The sequence below is a fragment of the Epinephelus moara genome, chromosome 2 (assembly GCF_006386435.1).
Source record: "Epinephelus moara isolate mb chromosome 2, YSFRI_EMoa_1.0, whole genome shotgun sequence".
Taxonomy (NCBI): domain Eukaryota; kingdom Metazoa; phylum Chordata; class Actinopteri; order Perciformes; family Serranidae; genus Epinephelus; species Epinephelus moara.
The window spans coordinates 17,318,407-17,346,037 of NC_065507.1; the positions used below are offsets into that span (position 1 = coordinate 17,318,407).

At 41.1% G+C, this 27,631-nt stretch overlaps 1 protein-coding gene across 2 annotated transcripts; it reads left to right on the plus strand.

The window, feature by feature from the left end:
- Nucleotides 1–983: 983 nt before the first annotated feature.
- si:ch211-136a13.1 (HHIP-like protein 1) lies at nt 984–26,891 on the plus strand. Of its 2 annotated transcripts, none has more exons than XM_050074959.1 (14): nt 984–2,130; nt 11,225–11,489; nt 13,054–13,333; nt 13,453–13,578; nt 13,692–13,835; nt 16,646–16,758; nt 17,250–17,390; nt 17,800–17,874; nt 18,536–18,662; nt 18,977–19,122; nt 19,758–19,839; nt 20,134–20,216; nt 21,049–21,465; nt 24,300–26,891. In XM_050074959.1, exons 1-14 carry the CDS (start codon nt 1,840–1,842, stop codon nt 25,040–25,042), a joined length of 3,033 nt encoding a protein of 1,010 aa, XP_049930916.1. In that variant the 5' UTR covers nt 984–1,839; the 3' UTR covers nt 25,043–26,891. The 2 variants fall into 2 exon arrangements, with proteins under 2 accessions (XP_049930916.1, XP_049930924.1); XM_050074967.1 differs by having other exon boundaries at nt 2,006–2,240.
- The last annotated feature ends 740 nt before the right edge of the window (nt 26,892–27,631 follow it).

Consider the following 27,631-nt stretch of genomic DNA (forward strand, 5'->3'; position numbering starts at 1 on the left):
AGCGGTATGTCTATACACACAAACACGCTACCCCAACCACGTGCACACACACACACACTGCTCATCCTTTAGTCAATAGAAAGCAACATTTCATTAACCTTTTTGAGAACTGTTGAATAATAACAGTTGAATATCTGCTTTTTAAGAGGCTATGAAAGAAAGATTTGATTTCCATTCAGGTTTTGTATCATTTTTTTTCTGCAGAAAACCTACAATTACTGATTTTTTTCACAAATTCAAGGCAGTGAAGACGAGAAGAAGCAAACGTGTCTCGCAAATCTTCATTGCACATATTCTTATATTCTCTATACTGTGAAATTTTGCACACGCCATTCTCGTCTCTTCTTTTAAACATACTTTACATGTTTTTATTGGACAACTCTACATTATATTTAAGATTCTTAACTTACAATGCACTGAAATACAAAGGTTTATCTCTCGTATATAAAAACCTAGTTGCCAAAAAACCTAATTCAGATGTGATCCAGTGTAAAACATACTGACAATTTCATATGTTATGAAAAACATTACAATATCCAAATTCAGCCTGATAAAGAGCACAACAATGGGAAACAGCACATCAGTGTAATGCAGCTACAGATACTTGAAGCAGTGAAATCAGATACAAATGTTGCCCGTCTCCGCTCTTTAACATCAGCTTTGGATTTCTGCCTGGAGAATCCATTGCTCTCTACTTCCAGCGCACGTCCTGATTCATCTGACCACACAAACACAGAGAAACAGACACACACACACACACACACACACACAGCAGTGTGAGTGAGTCTGTCTGGAAGCGGTAGAGACAGAGAGGAGGTCTGAGAATGCTGACGGGGGGAGAGCCCGGAGGGCGGAGAGGTGGAAAGTTGCAACTCCTGGGCAATATAGACCACATGCTATGGGAAGGAATGCATGTGTCTTTGTAGGCGGGTAAAGCAGCAAATGAAAAGAAGGAGGAGGAGAGGAGAAGGTGGAGGAAAGAAGTGAGGAGGGAGGGATCTGAGCTCTGCAGCGTGGCTCTGTGTCTGAATGAAAGGACCTCTCTCTCCCACTCTCTCTGCTGTCTGTATGTATGTATGGCTCACGTCCGCTGCAGCAAGTGAGCACATGTCCAGAACAAACACAGCGAGACTCTCCAAGTGACTTCAAGCTGGAAGTAAATATTTTGCAGAAACCTCGGCTGAAGGTGCAGCTTTAAATTTTGGTCCCTGCTGGATTACCTCTTAGCAATGGGACTACTTTTTTGATTTTTGGAGGATTGCTCAGCATCCAGAGAAGAACATATTTTCGAGAAACTGTCATGTGATGACTGGAAGATTTGGACTCCTTATTTCATTCAAGAATTAGTGTTGTGATCCACAGGTGTTTCTGAATCTCTCTACAGCTGCACTGCAGATCTCCCCATCATCAACAGAACTCACTGGACGTGGATCAGTTTGATCTTACTTTACATTATTTACACACATCACTGGGGCTGTGAGCACAATGCCCTGGTTCTGAGAGCATTGTAGGTCTCTTGCCACCTTGCAGGCAGGTGTGAAGCTGGGTGTTAGATACACATTCAAACCTCTATACACACACATGGTTGCCTGAAACTGCAGAGAATCAAGGCATCAAATGAGGACATCCAATACTCCAAAGTCCTTCAGAATAGCTAACTCTGAGTCTCACACCCGTGCTTGACAGATGCCCATGGAGGTGTAACATGTGTATTGTTTCACAACAAGCCTTCTTCTTCTCGCACATTATATGCATTAGAGGCATCACATCAAAGCTGCTTTGATTTACTTCATTACTGGGTCAAGAGCCAAACTGTCCTGAACTGAAACTCTTTCCACCATGACCCCACAGACTGGCAATTTGCAGCATGGCTTCCTTCCTCACCTGCTTCTCCTCGTCCTGTTGCTCCTCCAGGCCTGGAGAGGGTGCTGTCACCCCCAGTGTTTGGACTACAAGCCTCCATATGAGCCCAGGATGCCACTACTCTTCTGCAAGGAGTACACCAAGTTTGGATGCTGTGATCTGGATAAAGATCAGGAGATATCAGCCAGGTTTTACAGCATCATGAGCAACTTTGACCATTCAGGTTTTATGACCTGTTCCAAGTACATACGCAACATCCTCTGCCAGGTAAGTGGAACATCTAATCACTCTGGTCATCTGGATATCTGCATCTGAATCTCTGTGACAATCTGAAGGGATGCCATTGCACTGGAAACAAACACCTGCCTCTTGCTTAGGTAAAGAAATATGAGACATACATTTCACTGTGTCATCCACATGCGTATTTTCAACTATGTTTTGTATTGACTATACAGTCCCAGACTTTGTGAGCCTAAATATGTCTCTCATTTCATGTGTAAATTTGGCTCACTGCAAATGTTTGCAGGCCCAACAGCGTGCGCATTTTGAGCAGTTTATTTAAACTCAAGAGCATTTATTCCTCCTGTTTGTGTAGTCAGGTAATAATTCCAGCCTTCCTCTGCTCCCTTCTGTGTGTCAGCTCTGGTGGTTACCAGCTACGCTCCTCCAGGTGGTTGCTTTTTGATGTACCCCGCGTTTTAACAGATCTGGGGAAAACTGCATTTTCCTACTCTGCATCTTGGACATTGAACAATCTTCAAAAAGATCTCAAATTAGAAACACTTATGGCCATCAATGAATTTAAGGGCATCATAAAGAATGTGGTGACAGAGACATGCGCTTGTTTTTCCTGAGAGGCCACTATGTTTGAATAGTTGTTTTATTGTGGATTTTTGTATTATATGTTGTATTTGTTACATTTTAAATTAGGGCTGCAACTAACGATTATTTTCATCGTCGACTAATCTGTTGATTATTTCTTCGAATCGTCGACTAATCATTTTATCGAAAAATGTGTTAAAATGTTGAAAAATGTTTGTCTGTCTCTCCCAAACCCCCAAATTATGTCATCTAATGTCTTGTTTTGTACTCACGCCATAGGGTTTTAGTTCACCTTCACGGGAGAGTGTGTAAAGCTGCCAATATTTGAACATAAGAAGCTGTAATAAGAGTATTTTGGGGTACTGTTATAGTACTTTCCTATGAAAAATGACTCAAACCATTACTAAAATAGTCACCGATTATTTTAATAGTCGATTAGTCAACTAATTGTTGCAGCCCTATTTTAAATGTGTTCTGACTGGCTGCTACCTCAGCCAGGTCTCTCTTGTAGAAGAGATTTTCAATCTCAATGGGACTTCCTGGTTAGATAAAGGTTAAATAAATAAAAATAATAATGCCATTTGAATTTCAGCAGGCACCAAATAACCACACAAAGCCCCTCTGGAAACAAAAGTCTCTGTCTTGCTCCAAAGGTAACTGCGGTGTGGTTGGTGAAACTCGATCTCAACAAAGTACAGTAACCAACAGAACATGTGGTTTAATGGTTACGTGCTGAGCCTGACATCTGTTAGACAGCGCTTACTCATGCTCGGAGAGCTGAACCGCAGTCTTAACTAGCGGTCATGTGTTTTGTGTGAATCTAAACAAGCCAGATAATACAGTGCAATAAACTTTTCAACTTTGTTGGAAAGAAAGAACATAAGCTGCCCATTTGATTGGAACATTTCAACTAAATCCAGAGGAAATCCTTTGAGGCAAAACTTTGAAAGTTTTTTTTGTGGCACAGACGCAATTGTGACGTGACTTGAAAGAACTCACTGACTTACATTTTATCATGTGTTCAACATATGAGGAAAATCGCCAATGAGTAAGCTATGCTTTATCCCTTCCAGATTCCCAGAAAACTTTTAGTATTTCCTCTCACATGAGAAACAGACATAGGCATGAGTAAGCTGACATGCAAACCCTGAAGGAGAATGACTGTACGAGAAAAGATCGCAGCACAACTTAACAACACATTTACAGTACTTTACTTTTTGGTAACCCCTCAATACACTTTTAAGGTTTAACTATCATTAGAAGATTTGGAAGAATGTTTTTGACCCTAGTTGTCAAGTGTATTGGCTGAAGTCTCTCTGCTCTACCAAAAGTTGTGGTTAAAAGTTAACCTTAATTCTATAGAAATCTCAATGATGAGTGAATAACACACTCTGTGCAAGTGTCGTGGACCAAGCAGTTAAAGCAAGTGATGGCAGTGCGACACTTAAGCTAAGTTACATGCTTCAAACCCTGAACTACAATTCCATAGAACTTCAGAGCTTGCCTTGGTGCAAAAAAAAATAAATCACGTGACATATGACGTCCGAAGCAGCAACTGCTTCATTGCCTGAATGAATCACCTGACTTGTTCGCGGGGAAAAAGACACCGGCTCAATCCATGAACTGTTGAAAAAATGATGTACCTCAATAAAAATCTTAGTGTTCCCCATTCCACATAATCACCCCCTGCCATAGTTACACAAGGGCACCCAACCTATGCCATATTTTCCCAGCACTGTCTCCTCAGTAACACAATACACACATTCATCAGTCAATCCACCAACTAGCTTGCCTAATTTGACTGCAGCCTTGAAATTTGCCAAGAGAGGTCACTGTAACTGAAGCTTCGAGTAATGAACCCATTTTCACCCAGTTTCATTTGCCCATCACTAGTTAAAGCACAAAAACACAGGTTTTAAAGTAAAAAAAAAAAAAGTGGGTTTATTTTCCCAAAAAATACATTTTACAAAGCAAATGACTTAAGGTAACAAAATTTGGGCCCTTAAAGGAGGTCAACATAATACAACTACTGAAAAATAAGGCTAACAAAAGTACGTTAACTCAACAAACAGAATGAGACAATAGGGCAACATATATAGTGGCGGATCAGACCAAATTAAACACAAAGGGGGGAACTTACACAAACAATAACTAAGACTAACACAAAGAAACCCCTAATCTCCGCCATGATGTCACAGCTCTTAGTGCAGTCCGTGGGATGGCCTTCTGCATAAAAGCAGGCTCATCTTTTGCCAAACTCCAACCCGGAGGTGACTTCAGGTAACTAAAACTACAAAAGAAAACAGTAAAATGACAAAACAGTGTAAGCTAATGCTGCATTCCAGGCAAGTTTCTGAGCCTGTAAGTCACCACTTCAAGTCACGACTCACGACTTCATAACGTTCCAGGCAAGTCACGCCAAACTGTCAAACCAACATGGCGGGGGAACTGCCCATTGGTCCGACATCCCATTGTTCCGACCATATTAAACCCATTGTTCGGAAGTCCCATTGTTTCGAAATCATCATGATTCCCTGTGGTTAAGGTCTGGTTAGGTTTAGGCACAAAAACCACTTGGTTAGGGTCAGGAAAAGATCATGGTGTGGGTTAAAATGAAAAAGAAAGTGACAAACACATAAGCCGTGAGCCTGCTCCGCCTCAAGCCTTTCCCAGCTGACCCAGAGCTGGTCACGGCGCACCATCAAGGTAGAAATATGCCTGCCAGGAGCCGTTCAGCACTGCGGACCATCAGACTAATGGGCTGTCGGACCAATGGGCTGTCGGACCAATGACATGGACCCCATGGCGGACCATGCAGGGTTTATGTTTGTTTACGATCACTTCTATTGCCAGAGATGCCGGTTCCTTGCTCATTTGAGTGAAACGGAGGAGGAGTATAAGGTCACAGATGGAAACGTATTTCGTATTGATTTATTCTTGCGCTGGAAAATAGCTGTTAGAGCGGCTGCCAATGCGTTAACATTAGCAGATTCAACGTTACCTTGCTATCATAATCTATATCAGCACCGCATCCATGGGGGCTGCCATTGTTGTTTAGAGGGCTGTGTGACGTCAGAGAGCGTAACTGGGAGTACATCGATCTGGTACGAGTTCACGGGTGGTAAGTTACGGGTTTGACTGCTGTTCCAGTGCACTTTCACGGGTAGAAGGTTGTAAAAACATGGGTTACGGGTTGCCTGGAACGCGCCATAAATGTGCGTGCTTTCTCTAGAAAGCAGTGTGTTGTCAAAGTGTTAATGAATTTTAAACTTAACAAACTGGTGTAGTTTAAGTGACTGAAAATTAAAGGTAACTGAAGATGTGGTAATAGTGTGGGTGAGTATGGGAATCATTTAACCTTTTGTGTGGCTGTGGGCACAGCCATCACAGTAAAGAATCCACTCTGTATTAATTTTGAAAGTAGCAGTTTCTTGGCCAAAAACTAGCACTTAAACTGAATATAATGAATCCTCTTTACATTTCTTCCTACATGTACAGGCTTCCCTTTAAAACCAATGACTCATACTGCCTTAGCCTAACAAAAACTTAAGTTAAATGTTACTGTCATTGTATCAGCAGTGCAATATAATCACAAATACGTCAACTGCCTCAAAGTGGGATTTCGGTCTTTGTTAAGGTCTGGGTATGTGATTTAATCTAATGAGTATTTCTATTTTAGCAGCACTACATTTTTGTTTCTTTTCCGAGCTTTCTAATCTTAGACAGACCCCAGCTCTGAACTCCTACCTCTCCTTCGCTGGCAGAGTGAGCCTTGAAGCCAGTCCCACAAACTGATTGCATAATTAGGTGCTGACTTCGCAGCTCAGACACTAACGTTGTGCAGATGGTGAGTGCAAGTTTAATGGTAGAGCGCAAATTTTCGCTGGCTCATATCCCTCAGATATACATCTTTATTTGCCGCTATGGGCTGTCACGTGAATAACACTGTCATCTCTGATATCAACATCAATATAATGGAAAACATACTGCAAGGCTTCCTGGCAGTTTAATACATCATGCACTATGTTGGGGACGTGACAAATCCTCTGACTTCTAAAATATAGGTTTCTATCATTGTGGTAATTATAGCCCTCTGTGTACTTTCCAAGCAGTAGAGACTGTGTGTAATGACAGCGCTGCAGGGCACGTACGACTTACAACCGTTAGTCTAGTTTGAGTTAGATAGTTCAGTCTGTAAGTATGTGAAGCCTAGAGAGGGGTTTCTTTTTTTAACATCGCATCGAGAGCCTACTTTTAGTTAACAAGCTCCTAAACTGCTACTTTGCAGGCGTACAATTTGTTCATTTCTTAAATGAGTGCACTTATCTTTAAAGTAAACAAGTGCATTTTGGTCACAAACTCTTTCCATTCTTTGGGATTTCAGCCTTTCAACTTAAGGACTGGTCAGATAAAGTGGACTAATGGCACTGGGTTGTGCCACTGCTCTTTGTTGGAGTTATGCAAATTTATATTTTCATTAACTGTTTGTTTAGATTCTCAAAATAATCCTCCTTTGAAACCCCACTCAGACCCACTCTGCGGTCGTCAGCTCCCACGTAGGGGGTTTGGGGTAAAAGATGGCCTGAAGGTGGTCAAATTACCCGACTGCCAAAGCACTTATCCTGGGTAAACCCACCGCTCTGAGGCCCTCTGTTCTGGCTGCACTGCGGGAGCTTCCTGGCACTGATGTAAATGAGCCAATGAAGAGACAGAGACAGACAGGCAGGTGGAGAGAGAGACAGATAGAAGGGGAAATGAGTGAATGAGTGAGTGTGTGTGTGTGTCAGGGAGTCAAGAAGGAGATTGTCATCATCTCTTAGCTTAACTGACTAAATAAACAACCATTTCCTCCTCTGGCCAGGGGTACAGGATATATCAAGTTCCTGCAAGAGCGGGGCAGAGAGAAGGAGAGAGTCAGAGAGGGATACAGGCAATGAAAAGGATAAAGATGGAGTGAGGCATAGATGAAACAGAAAAACATGTCGAAAAGACAAAAAGCGAGAACAATAACTCCAGAAAGACAGGCAGACGGATGTTCGAAATTCTCTGTACTATCTGTTTTTAGGTGTCTATATCGAACTCACGTGTGAATCACTGAATTGGCTGCAGCCTAAACCTAGACGGCAATTTCACTGGATTAAATTCATTTTCAAATGTGTTAATTTCAGTTGTCCCTCGTATTTGAAGCAGTTTTTGACTCCATGTAATTCCACATATCCTCGTAGAAGTTGGACGAAGGTCATTCAAGTACAAAGCTCCATCTTCTTGAGATCTGTTGCCTCTTTCCGCTGCCTCAGGACTTCATTAAATTCACAAAACAACTTGTTCATGTCTTTAAAATGTTATACTGTAAACTGCTAACTATCCAGTTTAAATTGTCTTGTAGCTGAGGGCAGGGGGTGTGGGTGCGAGATGATGAGCGAGATGTCTGTATCTGTGTATTTGAAGTGTATGTCTGTTATGTAATGCAGTTTTGTCTGTGTGTTTTTGTTGTGTATTTGTGTTTGAGGACCCTCTTGAAAATGAGATGCTACATCTCAAGGGGCTGTGAAGAAATTCAAAATTCAAATTACAAGTTGAAAAGTTTATTTGTTTATTGCAGCTGCGTAGGAGTAATGTGCTATAACGGTCTTAAAAAAATACATTTAATAATTAAAAGAAAACAAACCCACCTGCGGCCACTTGAAAACATTTAGCGAGCACTTAACAGAGCAACACAACGCTGAATTAAGTGTTTCCCATGTTGCATTTTTAATAAGTACCCTCGCAGTGTTTCTGCATATTTTAGACTTTGGGTTGCTTTCTCAGACAGCAGCAGAAAGCTCAAGTTTCCAAACATCACTTGAACGCACCATACTGTACCACAACAAATTTCAAACACACTGACAGGCAGCATCTGACAGTTTCTTTTTCCTTGCTGACCACAATCACAGCTACTGGAACTCAGCATCCTGGCTCCAGCTATGATTTACTCGAGCTGGATCAGTCCCAGGTTTATAGAAAACGTGAGGCACAGTTACCTCTCTGTCTTCTCTTCATCTCACTTTTTCTTTTACTCCTCTCTCTCGCCCTGGGTGTCCATTTTAGCTCCAGGTTCACACGTTTACCAGCCATCTGTTCGCCATGACTCTTCTCACTCTCAAGTATCATAAAACACCACCATGTGGACGTTTCAGTGCAGTATGGGGAGTCAGGAAGGTTGTGTCCTGCTCAAGTTTGAATTGAAGTTTATTCTGAACTGTAAACACCAAATTATGGTAGTTTGAAGTGGCTGCATTGTTAGGGAACAGCTGTTTGTACTTACATGTATTTATCCTACCCTATGATAGTCCGAGCCAAACTTAGACTGTCTCAGAACAATGATGATGATTTTTTTTTCAGCTGCAGTGGGTTAAACAAGTTAACGACACTCTAAACCAGTTACGACTTTTATCTTTATATGTCTCCCATTTTCCAGACTAAAAGCACAATCAGACAACCATATGTGAAACATTTGCATGTCTCTTGCTTCTTCTCCACATAGCACCCAACTGTATGATAAAGAATCAAACTGTAGGAAGCACTCTGACTTCAGTCAATCAAGCCTCCATCTGCTCCAAATCCCAGTTTACTCCCGAAACTGTTTTAAAGAACAGAACCAGCAGCTTAGACTGAACACAGCTTTTGTTTTGCCCTGCAAAGCTGTTCCCCAGGAGGGCTCTGATCCCTGCCCAGCAATGTACTTTCATGTCATTTAACAAAGATTCTCTGTTACAGTTTTCTTCCTTCTCGCCGTCTCTCTGCAAATAATGATTTATTTATTATTGATTATTTTTAGCTTTGGTTCATTTCAAGGGTTCAGCTGAAGTGAAACAGCAGCTGAAGTTGATCAAACAAAGCCATAGACAAAAAAATACTTAACTCAAAGGCACTGGACAATGCCACATCAAAAATAAATAAATATAGAATAAAATAAAATAGAGAAAAAAATAAAATAAAATAGAATACGAATAAATAAAACAAAATAAAACAAAATAAATAAATTAAAATAAATTAAAAATAAAATTAGCTGGAAACAACCAAGCCTCAACATTGTATCATTGGGATGTGGGAAGATTATATACTATGATGTTACTGTTATACTGTCTATTATCATGCGGATAAGATTTCTATGCTACGACATTCAGTATGGGGTCATTATAAATGATTGCACAGTGAAAGTTGTGTGTACACAGACATATTTTGCAACAAGGAACTGCACGTGCACAGGTGAGGAAATCCAACAGAGACGCTTTAAAACTGAATTAATGTAGGACCAATGAAACAAATGAATAATGTCAGATGGAGAAATAACACACACTCATGTATAACAAACTTGGAGGCAAATACACACTCAGACCAACAGACACATAACTTTCTTCCTTTGCTGTTTCTCTGTTATATTCATAATTAATAATGTGTCATAGTAAATGGGATTTTTCAGTTTGACACACACAAAGTAGTAAAAGTGGAAATTATTTATAAGCAGCAGATTCAGGTACAACCACAAACACACACAGTGTTATAAACAGAGTTTACTTCTGTAGGTGTAGAAATTAGTTTCTTGGGTGTATGTGCATGTGTGCACGTTCTGTCTTTGACTTTGTTTGGATATGTTTACCAGATTTCTCAATTGAAATTAAAGCTTTGTTATAGTTACAGCACATTGCTAACATGTGGTTGCAATTAGAGACACAGAAGAAGAAACACAAGTTTCGTCCATGGTGATTATCTTAAAGACTGAAGCCTGAGATTAAATCCACTATGTACAGAAAAATTACTGGTTAAGCTAAGCATCAAGCTCTGAAAGGAAACAACAGAAACTCTACACGCTTTCAAGGTGCACAAGTGCTACGCAGGCTGATAATAAGAGTCAGCCTAAGTTGTTCTGATGTATGCTAAATTATTTAAACTCTTTGCCTCAATCCCAAAAATGTTCTTTGGAGAAGTGAACTCATCTCACATACACAACATGACAGGTACATCTCTTAATCAGAGTCCTTGGATCAGCTGACCGTCTAGTTGGTTTGTTGTTTATATTTGTGTTCCACTAAACGTTTTACAGACACTCTTATGCTGTTTGTGTTTTGGGCTCCGTTTCCTGGTGATGATTGGTTAAGCTGATCTGGCACTGAGTGAAAGAGCACCAGTCGACCACATTTTGGTTTGAGTGTCGTGCCTCCCTGTGCCTGCAGCTTGCCATTTTGGGTGTGGACAGTGTGGTTGTGACATAATAACTGACTGGACCTTCCTGGGATCCATTTATACCAAGCTGTGCTCAGACGGCCTGTGCATAACCCAGCTGGCCTGACCAGTCATAGTCAGGCGGTGAGGAGCTGTGGTGGAATACGTGCACAAATCCTGCATTTATGTGATCTATACATGTCCTTGTCTTTACCTCTGGGATAAACACATCATCTTAAAGGAAGGTTAATAACTATAAACACTGGTGAAGACCTACGTAGATGGCGACAGAAATATCCATCTTAATCATATTTCTTTCCTCCTACTCCTTTCTCAGGAGTGTTCTCCATACTCCGCCCACCTGTATGATGCTGAGGATGCTAACACACCCATGAGGGTGCTACCTGGGCTGTGCCGTGATTACTGCTACGACTACTGGCATCAGTGTCGCTACACGCTAAGCCTTCTCTTGGAAGACGTTGGGAGCCCGCAGCAGTTTGCAAACCTGACTGCAACGATAGAAGAAGATCGCAAAAGGTTCTGCAACTTCCTGGAGCTGAGGGACAACCAGTACTGCTATCCTAATGTATTGACAAATACAGGTATGGAGTATACATGTGAGACAGATGTTAATGTTTAGCAGCAGGCACATACTGTACACACCAGTTAACCCCTGTCTGATCTAATTGTGAGGGGAAAAAACTTGGAAGATAAACTTAAATCATTACTTCTACTTATGTAAACAGCCAACATGAATAAACAGGCTGCCGTAAGCTGAAAAAAATGTCTAAATTACCATTGGTAAAAACCTGAGCTTGCTCTAACGAGACAATCTAATTATGATTTATGAGAAGATAATGCCACTCCTAGCTAGTCTGCACATTAGGTTGGCTGCATGCATGGTAAATGCATGATTTGAAAAACATAAATTATGTCCAAGAACAGAAGCATGGTTAGAAAGTTCCCGGAGATTTGATTGTGGCGGCCTGGATAGTTTGCAGCTGAGTGTGACACAGTAGGGATGTGAGTCAGCCCCTCCATGTCCGAGGCCATGATTCTCTGCCAGAAAATGGATGTTTGCCCCCTCTGGGTTAGTTGGAATGAGCTACTGCCCCAAGTGAAGGAGTTCTGGGTCTTATTCATGAGTGAGGGTATAACGAAGCATGAGATGGACAGGTGGTTTGGTGTGGCATCACCAGCAATGCAGGCGTTGCGCTGGACTGTCGTGGTGAAAAGGGAGCTTAATTGGAAGGGAAAGCTCTCGATTCACTGGTCTATGTTCGGACCCTCCGAACTGGAATATCTTGCTCAACCTGCAGACCCCATGACCTGGCCCTGGATAAGTGGGTGAAAATGGATGAATGGATGGAAGGATGGAAGGTCTGGACAGATACTGTCTATATAGTATACAGCACATGACAATATTTATTGTGTTATGATAGCTGATAAGGTGATGGTGCTAGCTAGCCCACTCATGTGTTATATGCCATAGTAATGTTGTATATTAGTGAAGTCTAAGGTGCAGAAAGGAACTGACTGTCCTGTTTGGTCCAGATTCTGACTGTAGTATGCTGTATTAGCTTTAGATAGATTTTTAACACCAAAGCTAAAGGAGCTGTATGCAACATTCAGAGCACTGTTCAAACAGGGTACTCAGCATGGAGGTGGCTGAGCTTGCAGCTAGCAGCTAGCAGCTAACAGTGCTAACAAGAGCAACAGTGCTGAAAGAGTTAACAGTGTTAACCTGGGGGGGGGGATTGGAGGATCTATGTTGTGCTTTTGCCCATGCCATTATTAGCGGTAACTTCTTTATGAATGTAGTGCACTGATAAGCGACAGTGGAGTACACACACAGGGACTCACATGCACTAACATGCCACACTGTGTCTACACTGTCTACCGCAACAAAGCTGTAGACAGTGTAGACACTGTAGACAAAGCTCTGCTCAGGACACCATTACTCCACAATATTTTTGCAAAGCAAAAAGTTGTTTGCTGCGATATAAATGCTCTGAATGTTGTGTACAGAACCTTTAAGAAACCTGTAAAAAGGAAGCTGTAGCCTACTTATCATGTCTCGGACACACTTACACTTAGATACAAGTCCTCATTTTTTTTACTCCTGGCTTCCGTTCTCATCTTCTGCATCCTGCTTTCTGTTCCCAGAGCTGAATGCTAACCTGGGCTTGGTAAGTGAGGATCCCGCAGGATGTCTGGAGCTGTGTTTGCAGGAGGTCGCCAATGGGCTCCGTAACCCTGTGGCCATGATCCATGCTAATGATGGAACTCATCGATTCTTCGTGGCGGAGCAGCTGGGTTTTGTGTGGGTGTATCTGGCTAACGGCTCCAGGATCGACCGTCCTTTCCTCAACCTGACCCATGCTGTCCTCACATCACGGTGGGCTGGGGACGAAAGGGGATTTCTCTGCATAGCCCTGCACCCAAGGTTCATACTTTCCCATGTTATGCTGAGACATTAACAATAATGTTTTTCATAATTCTCAGTGATAAAAGTCACTGTGCCTATGTGTGAAGTATGACTATAGCTTTTTTTTCTGTGCATAGGATCACCATGGTCAGAAAAGCATATGTGTACTACTCTATATCTGTCAAGAAGGAGGAGAGGATACGTATCAGCGAGTTCACACTGCTGCCACATGATGACAACCAACTAGACCACTCCTCTGAGAGGTGAGGAGAGAAGTTCAGAGTCAGAGAAACACAAGTGGAGACAAAGAGACAGAGATTATTTAGATTTGTGTTGATAGACATTTAAGTTCTGGTACTTGTACTTCTTGGTTTAGGACCATCCTTGAGGTGGTAGAGCCGGCGTCCAATCACAATGGAGGACAGCTTCTGTTTGGCCCTGACGGGTACCTGTACATCTTCATTGGTGATGGTGGCCGAGGTGGGGACCCATTTGGAAAGTTTGGCAACTCACAGAACAAGTAAGTATAATTTACAACATGCAGGCACTTGAGGGAGGGTTGTGGTTATGCTGACTTTAGTATTCCCTAACACCTCACATCACTGTTGTTATAACAAAAATATGTTTTCATGCTGCAACAGCCGACCTGAAAATGAGCTGCACATTTATGACGTAAGCCCAGGAAAAGTTTGACCTGTAATTGTTCGGATAATCATCCTCCTTGCAATGCGTCAGCCTTATGTGTAATTTTAAGTAAGATAAACACATCTTCTTGTTTGCTCCAGGAGGCTGTAAAACGTTTAAATGATAAAGGTGCTCATCATGTGAAATATTGCCAGACACCGTGACGATGTTAGCTGCATAATAGTACATTAAAAAATACCAGAGTCTGGTTAGAGGCAGCCAGTTCTGCCAAAAAGAATTCCTGTTAATTAAATTCCAGTTAAATTAAGTGACATAAAAAGGATCGAAATTATGGAGAAGACAAATTGGCAGCTATGAATGATTGTTTTTTCAAGACGGGTTATCTTCCACTTATAAAAGTTCCTGTAAACTGAGGATCTCATATCGTGCAAACTATTACGTCGAAGTCATTTGTGCACACAAATTATCAGAATAATGTATCCTTGATACATGCTATAGCCTGCAGAGCACCTAAAAAATAGGATTGCAGTATTTAACTGTACATTCTCTAGGGTTCCCTAAAAAGATCTCAGTTACTTTGAAATTAGAAATGCCGAACACTTTTAGAGGGGGCTGTGTAATTGCATTAACAGGGATAAATGTAGGCACGTCACCAAAGATTTGTGCAGGAGCAGTGTGGATGAACTGTCCACTGATTAGCAGAGACAGAGCTTCTATTAATACCCTGCATATTTTAAGTAACGGTGGTGGACTGTGCCCCTTTATATTACATGTCTCTGCAATGAAAAATAAAATATAATGAACCACATTAGTATGTGGTGGCAGTGCATGGATACTAATGGGAGTTGTAGTTTAAAAGTCAAGGAGAGGTGGCATGCTGTTTTTATGCCAATAGAAGTGGACATAGAGTTTATAAAAGGAGCTTTTATTAAAGGGACTGCAGGGCATTATGGGTCGTTCATTACTCTCAAACCACATGACCTTTACAGTATATTTAATGAATCATTCAATAGGGTAGCTGTACCTTCAGGCAATATGTGTTTGTCTTCGTGTGTTTACATACAGTATGTGCACATGTGTGTTTGTTTCCCACTGTGACAAAGGTTTGCCCCTCACTCAGCTAATTGTCGTGCTTTATTTTCACTTGATCAACTCTCAGTAGCTGAAATGTTAATTACAGCCAACGGACATAAAGGTACAGTGCAAATATTACTGCTTATTTGCAGTATACACATTTCATAATACTCCCAGAATATCATGCCTTGTAGTTACACTGTGATGTGTGAATAAGACAAATACTTTAAACAGTTAAAATAATATCGCAGCTTCATGCCAAAAGAGAATATTTTAAGTTCACAGAGAGGCTAAAGCTAAGCTTGAATATTAATGGTGTTTGCTCTAAGAACCAGCAAAATCTGAGCAGAGCTGTGGCAGGGGAAACCCTCTGATGAAAACATTTTATCAGCAGCAGGTTGACGACATAGTTTATGAAACATTTATCCAAGTTGTTCTGAGATGCTGACACCTTTACTCCAGACAGTTATAGTATAGCCATTTGGCTGTGTCTGAGGGATTTTGTTGACAGGCTGTATTAGCTGTTCTGGGAATGAGGGAGGGTACAGCCCGCCAAGTCTAATATTGACACTAGACATTGCGGACTGCCACACACTGGTATGTGGAGGGGAGGGAGAGTGGAAGGAGGGATGGGTGGTATATGGAGTGAGCAACCAGGGAGGAGAGACGTGCAGAGTGAATGATAGTGGAGGAGGGCAGGACTTAAGACTGGAACAAGATAGATAAAGGGACAGTAAGGACAGAAGGGAAGGACAAATGTAGAAATTTAGCTCAGATGGATGGAAAAAGAGAAAGGTGAAGGACGGTAACCAAAGACAGGACCTTGGATGGAGAAGAAGACATGGATATGAGGAAGACTGAAGATGGCAAAGTGAAAACAGACAGGGAGAAAAAAAGGAAAAGGAAGAGAAGTTCAGTGCAGAGGAAACAAGCCCTCAGGAACCACACCAGGCTTTGAAATAAATTTGGCCAAAAGTGAAATTACAAAGTCTGTGTCAGTCACGTGATGCAATGAGGTCCAAAGACTCTTTCCCATAGACTTACACTGTGAAAGAGATGGCTGTTGAGTGTCACAACCCTCGTGAAATGACTTGTTTCACTATCAGGATCTGATCAGGATATTTTTTTGGATCCCTTCGGTCTAAAAAAGTAAGCCTGGAGGAGAAGCACTATTACCGAATTTTTATCCCCATTCAAGTTAGCGGAGGGCTTAATCGAAGTTAGCTGCTTAGCCAACTAAATTTATGAGAGTCTGTTGTGTGCTTGTTCTACAGGCCCCACATTGCGAAAGATCTGGACAATTTCATACCGCAGATATCATCCTCTTTTGGCTTAATGCACTTCTGAGCGAGCAACTTTCATAGGAATAAACTGCTGTCTCCAGTTTGCATTATCTATCCATGAGAGGATGTGGAGATTTCTTTTGCAACAAGTAGAAACAGAGGATGATGGGAGAGTGTTAGTTTAAAGGTGGAACATAAGTTGAAAAGAAAAATAAAAGATTCTGATCAAGGTCTTTTTGTTTCCATCGTAAAACAACAGTCACTCAGCCACTCAGTCACCTCAGTCTTGAAGCCTCTCTCACTTTCTCCTCTACTCTGTGTTGGATAGGTCGACACTCCTCGGCAAGGTGCTTCGCGTTGACATCGAGAACAATGATGATGGCCCCCCATACAGCATCCCCTCAGACAACCCATTCTTGGGGGAGAAGGAATCACTACCTGGTAAATCCCTTTAAGTTTTTCTACTGTATATCTGGATAATATCTGAATCTGAATATCTGAATGTAACTGAATTATGTCACTGTATCTGGTCACTTTTCCTAGCTGCCACCTGACGTAAATGTCATCAGAAATTCGTTGGACTCTAATGCTGAATAGACGTTACAATTCCAGTCGTAACTGAAATTGGGTTGACGATATTTTAAATGTGTAACGATGTTAGAATTTCACATTGTATGGATGCTAACATTATAACGTTTTGGTTGGTTTGGTTTGGTTTTCTGTAACGTACAACTAAATGTCATTATTTTACGTCAAGATAACATTGGAATGAGACGGTAGAAGACGCTGAATTTTGGTTACTTAACAACACAACTTAAAACTAACAAAATATTTACAACCCCACTTCCAAGAAAGTTGGTACGCTGTGTAAAACTGCCATGATTTGCAAATATTTATTATTCAAACTGACAAATTTCTCTTTCTCTTTGCAGAGATCTATGCCTATGGAGTTCGCAACATGTGGCGTTGCTCCATTGACCGCGGTGACCCCATCACAGGTCAAGGCGCAGGCAGGATGTTTTGCGGTGACGTAGGCCAGAACAAATTTGAAGAGGTGGACTTGATTGTTAAAGGTATGGTGATTTTAGTTTGGAGCAACATTTCATTGTATAGAAAGATTTTACTTTTTGAGCACGGATACCTCTGACAGTGTCACACTGACAGTATTCAAGATTCCCTTCACAGCTCCAAGCAAAATGGTTCACTCTTACATGAAATGGCTGTCATTATCTACTTATTATCATATCATATAAAACTGTTCTCTCAAAGACCACACAGACAGTGAGTCAGACGTCGTAGTTTAATCTCAATCTTCCCCCTAACAATTAAGGTGAATGGGATCTGGTTAAGGGGCATGAAATAAACTTCTAGGTAGCCAAACGATAGTTCATGAGACCAAACGTTCTGTCAAAGTATATTTTCTGCATGATGAAGCAATCTGTTCACATTCCCTGCACTAACTTTGTCAATACATGTTTAAAGGAGGAAACTACGGATGGAGGGCTAAAGAAGGCTTCAGCTGCTACGATCGCAAACTCTGTCAGAACTCCTCGCTAGGTGAGGTGTCTGTCTGGGCTGATGTCATTCATTCCTTTATACTTTCACCTTTTACTGTTTACAATTGACACTATACTGAGGAGGATTACAATATATATGTATGAATATATATGTGCTGTCATTGTCACTGTACTGTGTTTTTTTTCCTCACTATAAGCTAATGTATACTTAGCAAACCTAAGACATTTATTTGAGGGATAAACTTTAATTTGATTTAAAACTAGAGTGTGGGACTTTTGCGTATAAATGAATGTCACGTTCAAGCCATTGCCAAACAAGTTCACACAATGCTGATTAAGGCTATCACTGCAAGGGAAAGTGCTCTGTATTTCGCAGTATACCAGAGTTTTAGGTCTGTACCAACTTTGCGCCCACTTCAGATGATACGATTTACGCCAACCAGCCAGAGTGAAAAGGCCACCTGCTGGTACACATTTTATACAACAGCATTTATGTCATTATTCTGACTGCCAGAAGGAGGAGACAAAGGTTCCACACTCCAGCTTAAAGTTTATAGACTCAAGTTACTTTTTACATGCCTCTATTATGATGGACATTTCTCAATCTTCATCTTCAGTGTGCAGTATGTTGCTACAGTATTGTCTTCTTGTTATGGAGACAAACAGAATAAACTGATGTGTTGTTCTGTCTCTATATCTAGATGACATCTTGCCTATCTTCGCCTACCCTCACAAGCTGGGCAAGTCAGTGACAGGAGGATACATATACAGAGGCTGTCAGATGCCCAACCTGAATGGGCTCTACATCTTTGGGGATTTCATGAGTGGGTTAGTGTCTCATTGTAATTTGAAAATTAAACTTCAGGCATCTCCTTCAGACTAATCCATACCCATTGCCACATCTTGAAAAAATACACAGATCTATCTTTATCCTTTGATTGTGGACTTCTAGCCGAACCTTTTCTACAGTTTTTTAGTGGTAGTGTGTCCAGAGAAACACACTTTCTCAGTGCAATAAGCTGCACTCACACTGAGATATTGTGCACAGACTGGGTTTCATACTCACAGCAGAAATGCATGTATATGAAGGTATTTACTTTATGGTGTATATTTGTGCTCACGTGCTGCTTGTTGCTGTTCAGGCGTCTGATGTCTCTGAAGGAGAATGTCACTTCCGGTAAATGGGAGTACAATGAGATCTGCATGGGAAGAGACCGGACCTGCAGGTTCCCCAAACTCATCAACAGTTACTATAAACACATCATCTCTTTCGCTGAAGATGAAGCGGGTAAGCACCACTGTACATCTCGTCCATCCACCAAGCATCACATCGCTTATTGAGATATTCATTGATTCAAGGAACAAGCAAAGTAAAAAGCAATTGGTGTGTGGGATAGTGTATTTTTGCTTAAACTTGGAATATGCAAAGTCAAGTGATGTGGTTACAGGGTTTGTTTCATTAAGATGTAATTTTTGTAACTTGTGTAATCTTTGATAAAATTAAATTACCACCAAACGGACGCAGTGGAGGGTTGGACTATAAATCTGGTTTGAATTAAAGGGACTGCTGATTTACTGTGTAGCACACATGCTGCTTGTTTTGAATAATCTCTTCCCTCCCTCTGAAAGTGCCTCACGGGAGGCAGTTGAAAAGTTGAAAAGTTCAAGCAAAGTCCAAATCCCTGTTAGACCTTCCCCCATTTTTACCAAAACACATTTTGCTATCTTCTGTCTCTCCTCTACTTTCTGGCTCTTTCTCCCATCCATTCTCATTGTGAACACCCCCCTCCCTCCTTCCTTTATCCTTGCTGTCCTCTGTCTTCTCACCTCCCTCTCTTTCTTTCTTGTCGAATCTTTTCCCATTGTCTTCTACTCTCCACCTATCTCTGTTTGCTCCACTCTCTCCCCGTTTCCTCTTTCTAGGTGAGCTATATTTCTTGGCCACAGGAGCCCCAAGTGCCATGGCCAGAGCAGGAGTCATCTATAAGATAGTGGACCCTTCCAGGTACCTCACCATTACAACACATTGCATCCTAGAAGTTTTTCAGGTGTTGTCAAGAGGCTGTGTAAACTTCACCAAAGAGGAAATTATAAGCCAACTATGAGTCTGATTGGACTGTTAGGTTAAGGTGCTATGATGTTCCCAGGTAATGGGGATATTTGCTATTTGTAGACCTGCACTGACCTAGATATTATATACTTATCAGTCAAGTAGACAAATGATTACTCATGTTCAGAACTCCCCTACCAGCCAGTCTTGTTATGTTCCATGGTGATAATGAGTGAGCTTTCCATACAGACGAGCGGCACCAGGAAAATGCAGCTTCAAGCCTTCACCTGTGAAGATAAAGGGAAAACTGATTCACTTCTACCCCAGAGAGGGTACGGAAATCTTAAAATAGTGTTCCTTTCTCTTACAACACTTTCAGGTTAACTTCTGTTCCACTTTTGGTTTCTTAGCGTTTTTTCTTTTGCTGTTGTTTTTTATAGAAATATTAGACTCTTTGCCATATATGCACCACATTCTCACTCCAACCTCATCACATACCGAGATTTGGTCATGGACTTTCCATGTCCAGATACGACATGAAAGGTACCCTGGGTGCGTTGGTTCTTGACGTTCTTGGACGCCGTGTCATGTTCTGCCTGTTAAATGCATTGTCTTCTTTCACGATACACTTCCGTTGTCACAGGATGTTTCCTGTTTACATGCAGTCTCTTTCAAAATGAACGCACTACGTCGGTGCAACACCGCAAATTAACGTTTTTTCTTTTAACGACTAACACACATTGTTTGGTTTAGGCAACAAAAGCATTTGGCTGGGTTTAGGACAAAAAGAAGAGGGTTTGGCTTGAACCTTACGGGACATGAACATTGCTCTTCCGATTGATAGTCGGACCATCCACCACCCCGCCCCAACTATAATGATGACCGGCTGCGTATCATGCCAGCGTTAAAGCGTGGGGTTTTTTTCATCGTCAAGATTGCCAGATTTCGATGACTTTGGAGTGAGACTGGATTGATATATGTGCTTTACTTAATCACATATTTTTCTGTCAAATGCTCACAAGATAATATTGTCTGTTGTTTTTATTATCTTGTCAATGTGGAGTATGTTGTTAGTTTTCAAGTTTTGGATTGTTTTTGTTGTTAATGTTGATGATTTATTTATTTATTTTTTTGACGTTGTACAAATGTTTTTCTTGTTTGCAGAGTTTGTAATCAACAAGAAACCAACCACCACACCTGTGCCCACGACAACCACAAGAAAAACTACAACAACAACAAAAACACCACCCAGACGAAAAACACCCATAATAATTATTAAACCACCAATGCCAACAAGAAAAACAATAAGAAAACCCGCACCACCACCACCACCACCACCACCATCACCATCACCAGCAAAAACAACAACAACGACAACAACAACAACAACCGCAGCAGCAACAATAAGACCCACAACATTACAGACAACAAGAAAGGCAACAACGAGAAAACCACCACCAACAACACCAACTGCAAAACCAACAACAATAAAAACAACTGCAGCAACAACAGTAAAACCAACAACAGTACCAACAACCGTGATGGCCATGGCAACAACCCCTGCCCCAACCACACCCACTGGTAGGCCTACTGGTGCACCTGCTTACGAAGGCAGCTCCACTGATTACCCAAAATCTAGGAACGCTATTTACACTGAGCCAACTGTTACGACTAACATTAAACACACCAGTAGACCAGAGAACAATCTGGTGCGGGGAAAAGCCACCAGCGTCAAACCAGGTGGTTTCTTCTTCTGCACTTTATTTTTGCTTTACATTTCAACATGCTAATAGCGAAAATAGCTACACTCTCTTCAATTTACATTCCTCTTATGATAATATAACTTGCCTGTTTGATAAAATTGCACCACTTTTAAATTTAACTTAATTAAATTAAATTAAATTAAATTAAACAAAAAAATACAGTTGTGTGGAATTGTCACAGGGATCTTAGTTGCTACAAATGTCAGCTACATGCTTTCTAATCACTCAGCTTTATAAATAATCATGTAGAAATTAAACAAAACAATTAATTAATTCTGCAGCTGTAGGTTTAAGGTATGCTCAGGTATTTTGATGCATGGTAAAAATAGAAAAAGATGATCATAAAGGTGATGGAAAGCGAGGAGATAAATAAATCACAGTAAAACAACCAGTAGGCCGAGTTGATTTATGAGGCATTAAGATATTTATTTTAAGTGATTCTATGTTTTTATTTAAAAAGATGTTTTTCAATCCATAAAAAATACTGCACTCTTAATTTCTTTTTTTATTGCTTACCTATATTTACCACTTCTGAGACTTTAAATTAATATGTACCCAACTGCATTTTGTTCTTTTACTTATACTTCTTATCAGTCTTTGCACTTTGCACTGGAAAAGTAGAAAAAAGAAGGGAATAACTGTAGTTTTTATCTCATTAAATGCTGATAGCAATAAGTGGTTAGAAACTAGACATAAAGTACAGTAGTGTTCCAGTGTCTCAACCTCTGCTTATGTTCTGCTTACTGACTGAAAGCAAATTAAGGACAAGTTTGCCTTTGCGGATGTAGAGGGCCTCTCACACAAGTCTGTGTCGAACTCAGGTAGGCTAGCTAAGTTAGCTAAAGTGGCAACTTGAATACCTGCTCGCATGATTTTTGGCTGGTACAAGAATCTAAAGCAGGATAAATTGTGCTTATTTATGTGTTGCACTAATTTAAATCAGGTACTTTGGCGTAATTTATTTTTAAATAAATGTTTCTGCATCAGCTTGAGTTTGGACATTCGTCTTTGTGTGTCTGTGTTTATGTCTTCCCTTTGCCTGTCTTCAAGGATAAGCTCTCGAATGACCGATAATAGAAGATATGTCTGACATTTTGGGAGATATGCTTATTCACTTCCTTGCCAAGATTTAGATAAAAAAGATTGTTTCTGTGTGGTAAATATGAAGCTTGAATTAGCCTAACCTAGCTTTGTCCAAAGGAATCAAAATGCAGCTACCAGCACCTCTAAAGCTCACAAATGATAATCTTATATCTCATTTGTACCAAAATCAAAGTGCAAAAATAACACTTTCTTTGCTGGATACCGTGATGTTATCGACCAACACATTCTCACTCCGACCTCGTCACATATTGACGTTTGGTCATGGACTTTCCATGTTCACATAAGACGTGCAAGGTAACCTGGGTCCGTTGGTTGTTGACGTTCTGGGACACTGTGTTAAGTTCTGCCTGTTACATGCATTGTCTTCTTTCAAGATACACTTCCATTTTCACAGGAAATTTGACGTTTACATACAGTCTTTTTTTCCCACTGCAATAATAAACACTCATAGATGAGTTTGGGCAACAAACACACATGGTTAGATTCAGGAAAAAAGAACAAGGTTTGGCTTTAGAATCTTACGGGACGCCATCACCGTTCTCTCGGGTGAAAGTGTCTGTTGGACCCATCCACCAACACTCCCACTCGCCCCAGTTGGACTTTCGCTGCCTTAACTTTCATCCTTGTCCCGCCGCATGTCCCTCTGATGCTGCCACGTGCTGTTAAACTGTAACAGCAACCCGCCGCTTATCATGCCGACGTTAAAGGACGGCTTTTCACATTGGTCTCTGATGCCGCAAGTCACTGCCAAAGCACTGGATTTCGACGACTTCGGAGTGAGACCGGGTTCTATCAACACTTTTACACGTTGGTTTTAATTTTTCTAAACCAAAATGAATAACATCTCAAATGTGATCTGGTAGATGGATTTTGTTACCTTTGAACAGAGTCATGCTAGCTTTTCCCCCGTCACTAGTATTTATACTAAGCTAAGATAATCAGCTGCCGGAAACTGCTTTATATCTATCTTCTCATCTAATGCTGCCTTCAAATGGAACATGGGAGGTCATAGTCACTACAGGGGACATCTTTACACCATATGCTTGGCGATTATGTTATGAAGTAGTGAGAACAGTGCTGCGAGGCAACAGCATTTAGAAGCCACCGAGGCTAACAATTTAGCAAGATAGTGAGCAGAATGCAGAAATGCACAGGAAATTCAAAGGTACAATGATCGAGAAAAAAGATGAGGCCATTGGGAATATCAGCAATTTCCTCAGACATTAAATTACAATAAATTAACTTACCATCCCCCGAAAAATTGATTTCCATGGCCTCAGCAAACACCTCACAACTTATGAAGTCAAAGCTTTCAGAAAATTTCCACTTAGGAGGCTGTCAATACCACAAGGGGAGGGCGTTCATATTGACTCTTCTTGTAAACACAGTTTACATGAGCCCATTTGAAGGCAGCAGGTCTCTGCAAGAAAGTGAAAAAAAGCACATTTCCCAAAATGTCAAACTGTTACTATAAAGGGAAAAAAAACTTTAACACATTCTTAAACTTCAAATATTCAAATAAAGAGGGTAATTCTGTCTCTCCATCAGGTTATCGCACAACCATGACTGCTGCCCTCTCTAGGATTGCTCAAACCCCAATCATCACCACACCTCCAACCAGGAGACATGGGAGACCCCTTCAGTATGTCCCTCTTACCACCCCTGAACCTTTAACCTCACCACAGCCAACCACAACATCGCTGAAACGACACCAGATGGCCCTGACCTCTGCGCGATACCCTCAACATCCTGAAGCATTGACTACGCCACGGTCCCCATATTGGAGCCAGAAACCCACTGCATCAGTCTACAAGCCCCAGAGACCACCAATCAACACAACTCTGCTTAAATCACAGGAGGAGAGGCTGTGGCTCGGAGAGAAGCTGGAACGCGCCGGAGAGGGTAACCAAATATTCAAGAGGACTCGAGGAAGAGGTCACAAAAGAGGAAGAGGAAGAAGGCTGCGGGTGGGCTCGGTGCGACTGGTAAGCGCCGATGGTTTATCAGATCGGGGTAGAGTGGAGATCTTTATCCGTGGTGAGTGGGGGACAGTGTGCGATGACCTTTTCACCAGCAAAGCAGGTACTGTAGTGTGTCGACAGCTCGGCTTCACGACAGCGTTGGCGGTGATGAAGAGGGCTGCGCTGGGGGAGGCAGACCGCAACGTAAGGATCCTGTTGGATGATGTGGAGTGTGAGGGTGGGGAGAGTTCGCTGCTGGAGTGCAAGAGATCCAGGGTCGGGAAACACAACTGCTCACATGGGGAAGACGTTGGGGTGATCTGTGGTTAGCACACAGGGGTTAAAATTAAGAAGAAGAAAAAATATATAGGAATATAGGAAGGAAAGTAGACAGTGATGTATGGTGTGTGTCACATACAGGAAGTGACAGGATGAGAAAGAGAAGACAGTATTTTAGGAAGGTGGAGGACGTTATTACAGACTGTTCATTTGAACCCATTAGCCAGAGTAAATGTTGTCATTGTATGTTTCTGCGAACCACAGGTATGAAACATTTGTTTGTGATTATGTAGTAGATATGTTGAAGCTTTACGTTACTACAACACTGTGGTTAATGTGGTTATATTTTGGCACAAAAACCACTCGGTTATGGTTTAAGAAAGATCATGTTTTGGCTTAAAATACCCGTTTTTGTTGGCATAGTCACAGCTGGAAATGCTGCAATGTCTCGCTAAAAAACTACTGGTTTTGATGTTTGTTGGACTCTGTCTCCACCTAGATGTCAGGCCATCCACCATCTCCTTCACCTCACAGTGAAGTCAGCTCATATTAATGTCATAAGCACTATGTAACTTTAGAAATATTGATATGATTCATGAAACACAGCCAACATTTGTAGATGGGTGGTACATGGGCTGAAAAATGGGGCCTATATATTGGATTTCACATTGGCCCCATGCAGATAGCCCACATGGGTGGGTTTGCCCAGGTGCGCCCCACATGAGTCATGCTGGGGCTACCTGTATACAAAGTGGGAATGGGTCCAAAATGGGCATCTTATCTGGGGCCCACTTGAGTAAACCCACCCATTTGGGCAAATGTCATGGGGCCATTATCCCAGCAAGGGAAAAAGACGTTTAAAAAACATCTAATAGCCGTCTACATGAAGACCTGACGTCTAGGCTAAATCACGGCTGAATTTGGGCTGTCAGTGAAAATTTGGTAGACGTCTAACCATAGCCAAAGTGTAGACGTCATCAATTATATGGCTATGTAGAGACCATGTCCAAAAAATGGAGATAAACATATTTTAATTACTGTTGACTCTCCATACGTGATTGAATATCATACCGCACGCCATCTGCAATGGCAAAAATTACATTTAATCAATTTCAAAATTAAATCAGCTAGATTTGGGTTACATGTAGCTAGACTAAATCAGAGCTAAATATAGCCAATACGTTTAAATCACGACTATTGCTTGCTGGGATTGTTTACTACCCACATGGGGCCCCACATACAAATGCATCAGTGGTTTGCAGAAACGTAAAATGCCAACACTTTCCTCTGGCGACTGGGCTGTTCGTTTTTAGGCATTAATGTTGTAAATGTCTGTTTTTTAAAACTTAAATGAACTTAATTTTTTCATATTTTCCAGTTTTACATGTTGATGTTTTGTTGTCATTTTCCATCTGTTAAATGCAAAACAGTGCCAGTGTACATCACCTTAAAATGCCTTTTGTTTGTTTGTTTGTTTGTTTGTTTTGCTTTGTTTGTTTTTATGCAGACCAGTGAAGCATAGAGGATGAAAGTTGCTCTTAAACTCACTCAGTCTGAGTGAGTCTTGGAAGTTGAGTCTTTTCTGGCTGTGTGTTCTGTTTACATACTTTCTCGACATCCATGAGGCAAACAGACAACTATGTTAAATCAGTCGATTATGTTCCAAGAATATATTTGTATTTTTGTACCGTGTAATTTCAGCAGGTCTTTTTTCTAAAGGAGCTTTTTATAATTTGTATTTTGATACCATTTTGAATGTAGTTTCAAGATTTAAAACAAAACTAAAGAGTTTTAATAAGGAAATGCTGGACATTCTGTTTGATGAATGTAATGAAAATATTTCCACTTTTATATTGGAAGGTTTGAGGGCACAGCGTGCCTGTGATGATAATAAAGTGTTTCTGCAAAATGACCTCCTTGTTGCTCCTTGTTATTCTCTATTATTCTCTGCCAGTGTATCCTAAAGTGCTGATGAACTATGGCTCACAGTGATTCACATCCATTTGCAAATGCAAACAACAACAATTCAACAATTCACTACTGACAGCATCGACACATTGCCACTCATCAGTCAACATGTGTTAGCCATGCAAATAAGAAAGATTTGATCCTGATGCAAATATTCTGCCTGTGTAACACACACAGAAGATACCTGCTAAGCATTTAAAGCATTCAACAACATCTTACTATGTGAAACAGAATTGAGGAGGGGAGGGTTGAGCGGTCCTGCCTTCCTATTGTGGTGGGTGCTCCTTTAATGCAGTGTTTCAGGGTAAGCATTTTGTGTTTGTGAATGCAGCGCCAGGCCTGCTTCCTCCCCCAACCACACCCCTAATCAGTGCCAGATTATATATGGCCTTTGGTGGCTGGGCTCACACCTTTGACTCCTGTCCTCTTCACTGGTTAAATTTCCCTTAGACAAGTCAGCGCTTTTAACCCTGTGTACTCAGTTGCTTGCCTTTTGTTGCTGTCTGTGATTCTGTGTTTTTCATGTTGTCCTTATCTTATTTAATGCTTTTTTATTTGCCTTATGATTGATTTGCTTGAGTTGTAATTATTTTTGCTGTTATCATTCAGCCAACAGGGTTGTTTGCAATTCTTTTTGTATGAGCTCTTTTCTTTCAGTGAAGCAGAGTGTGG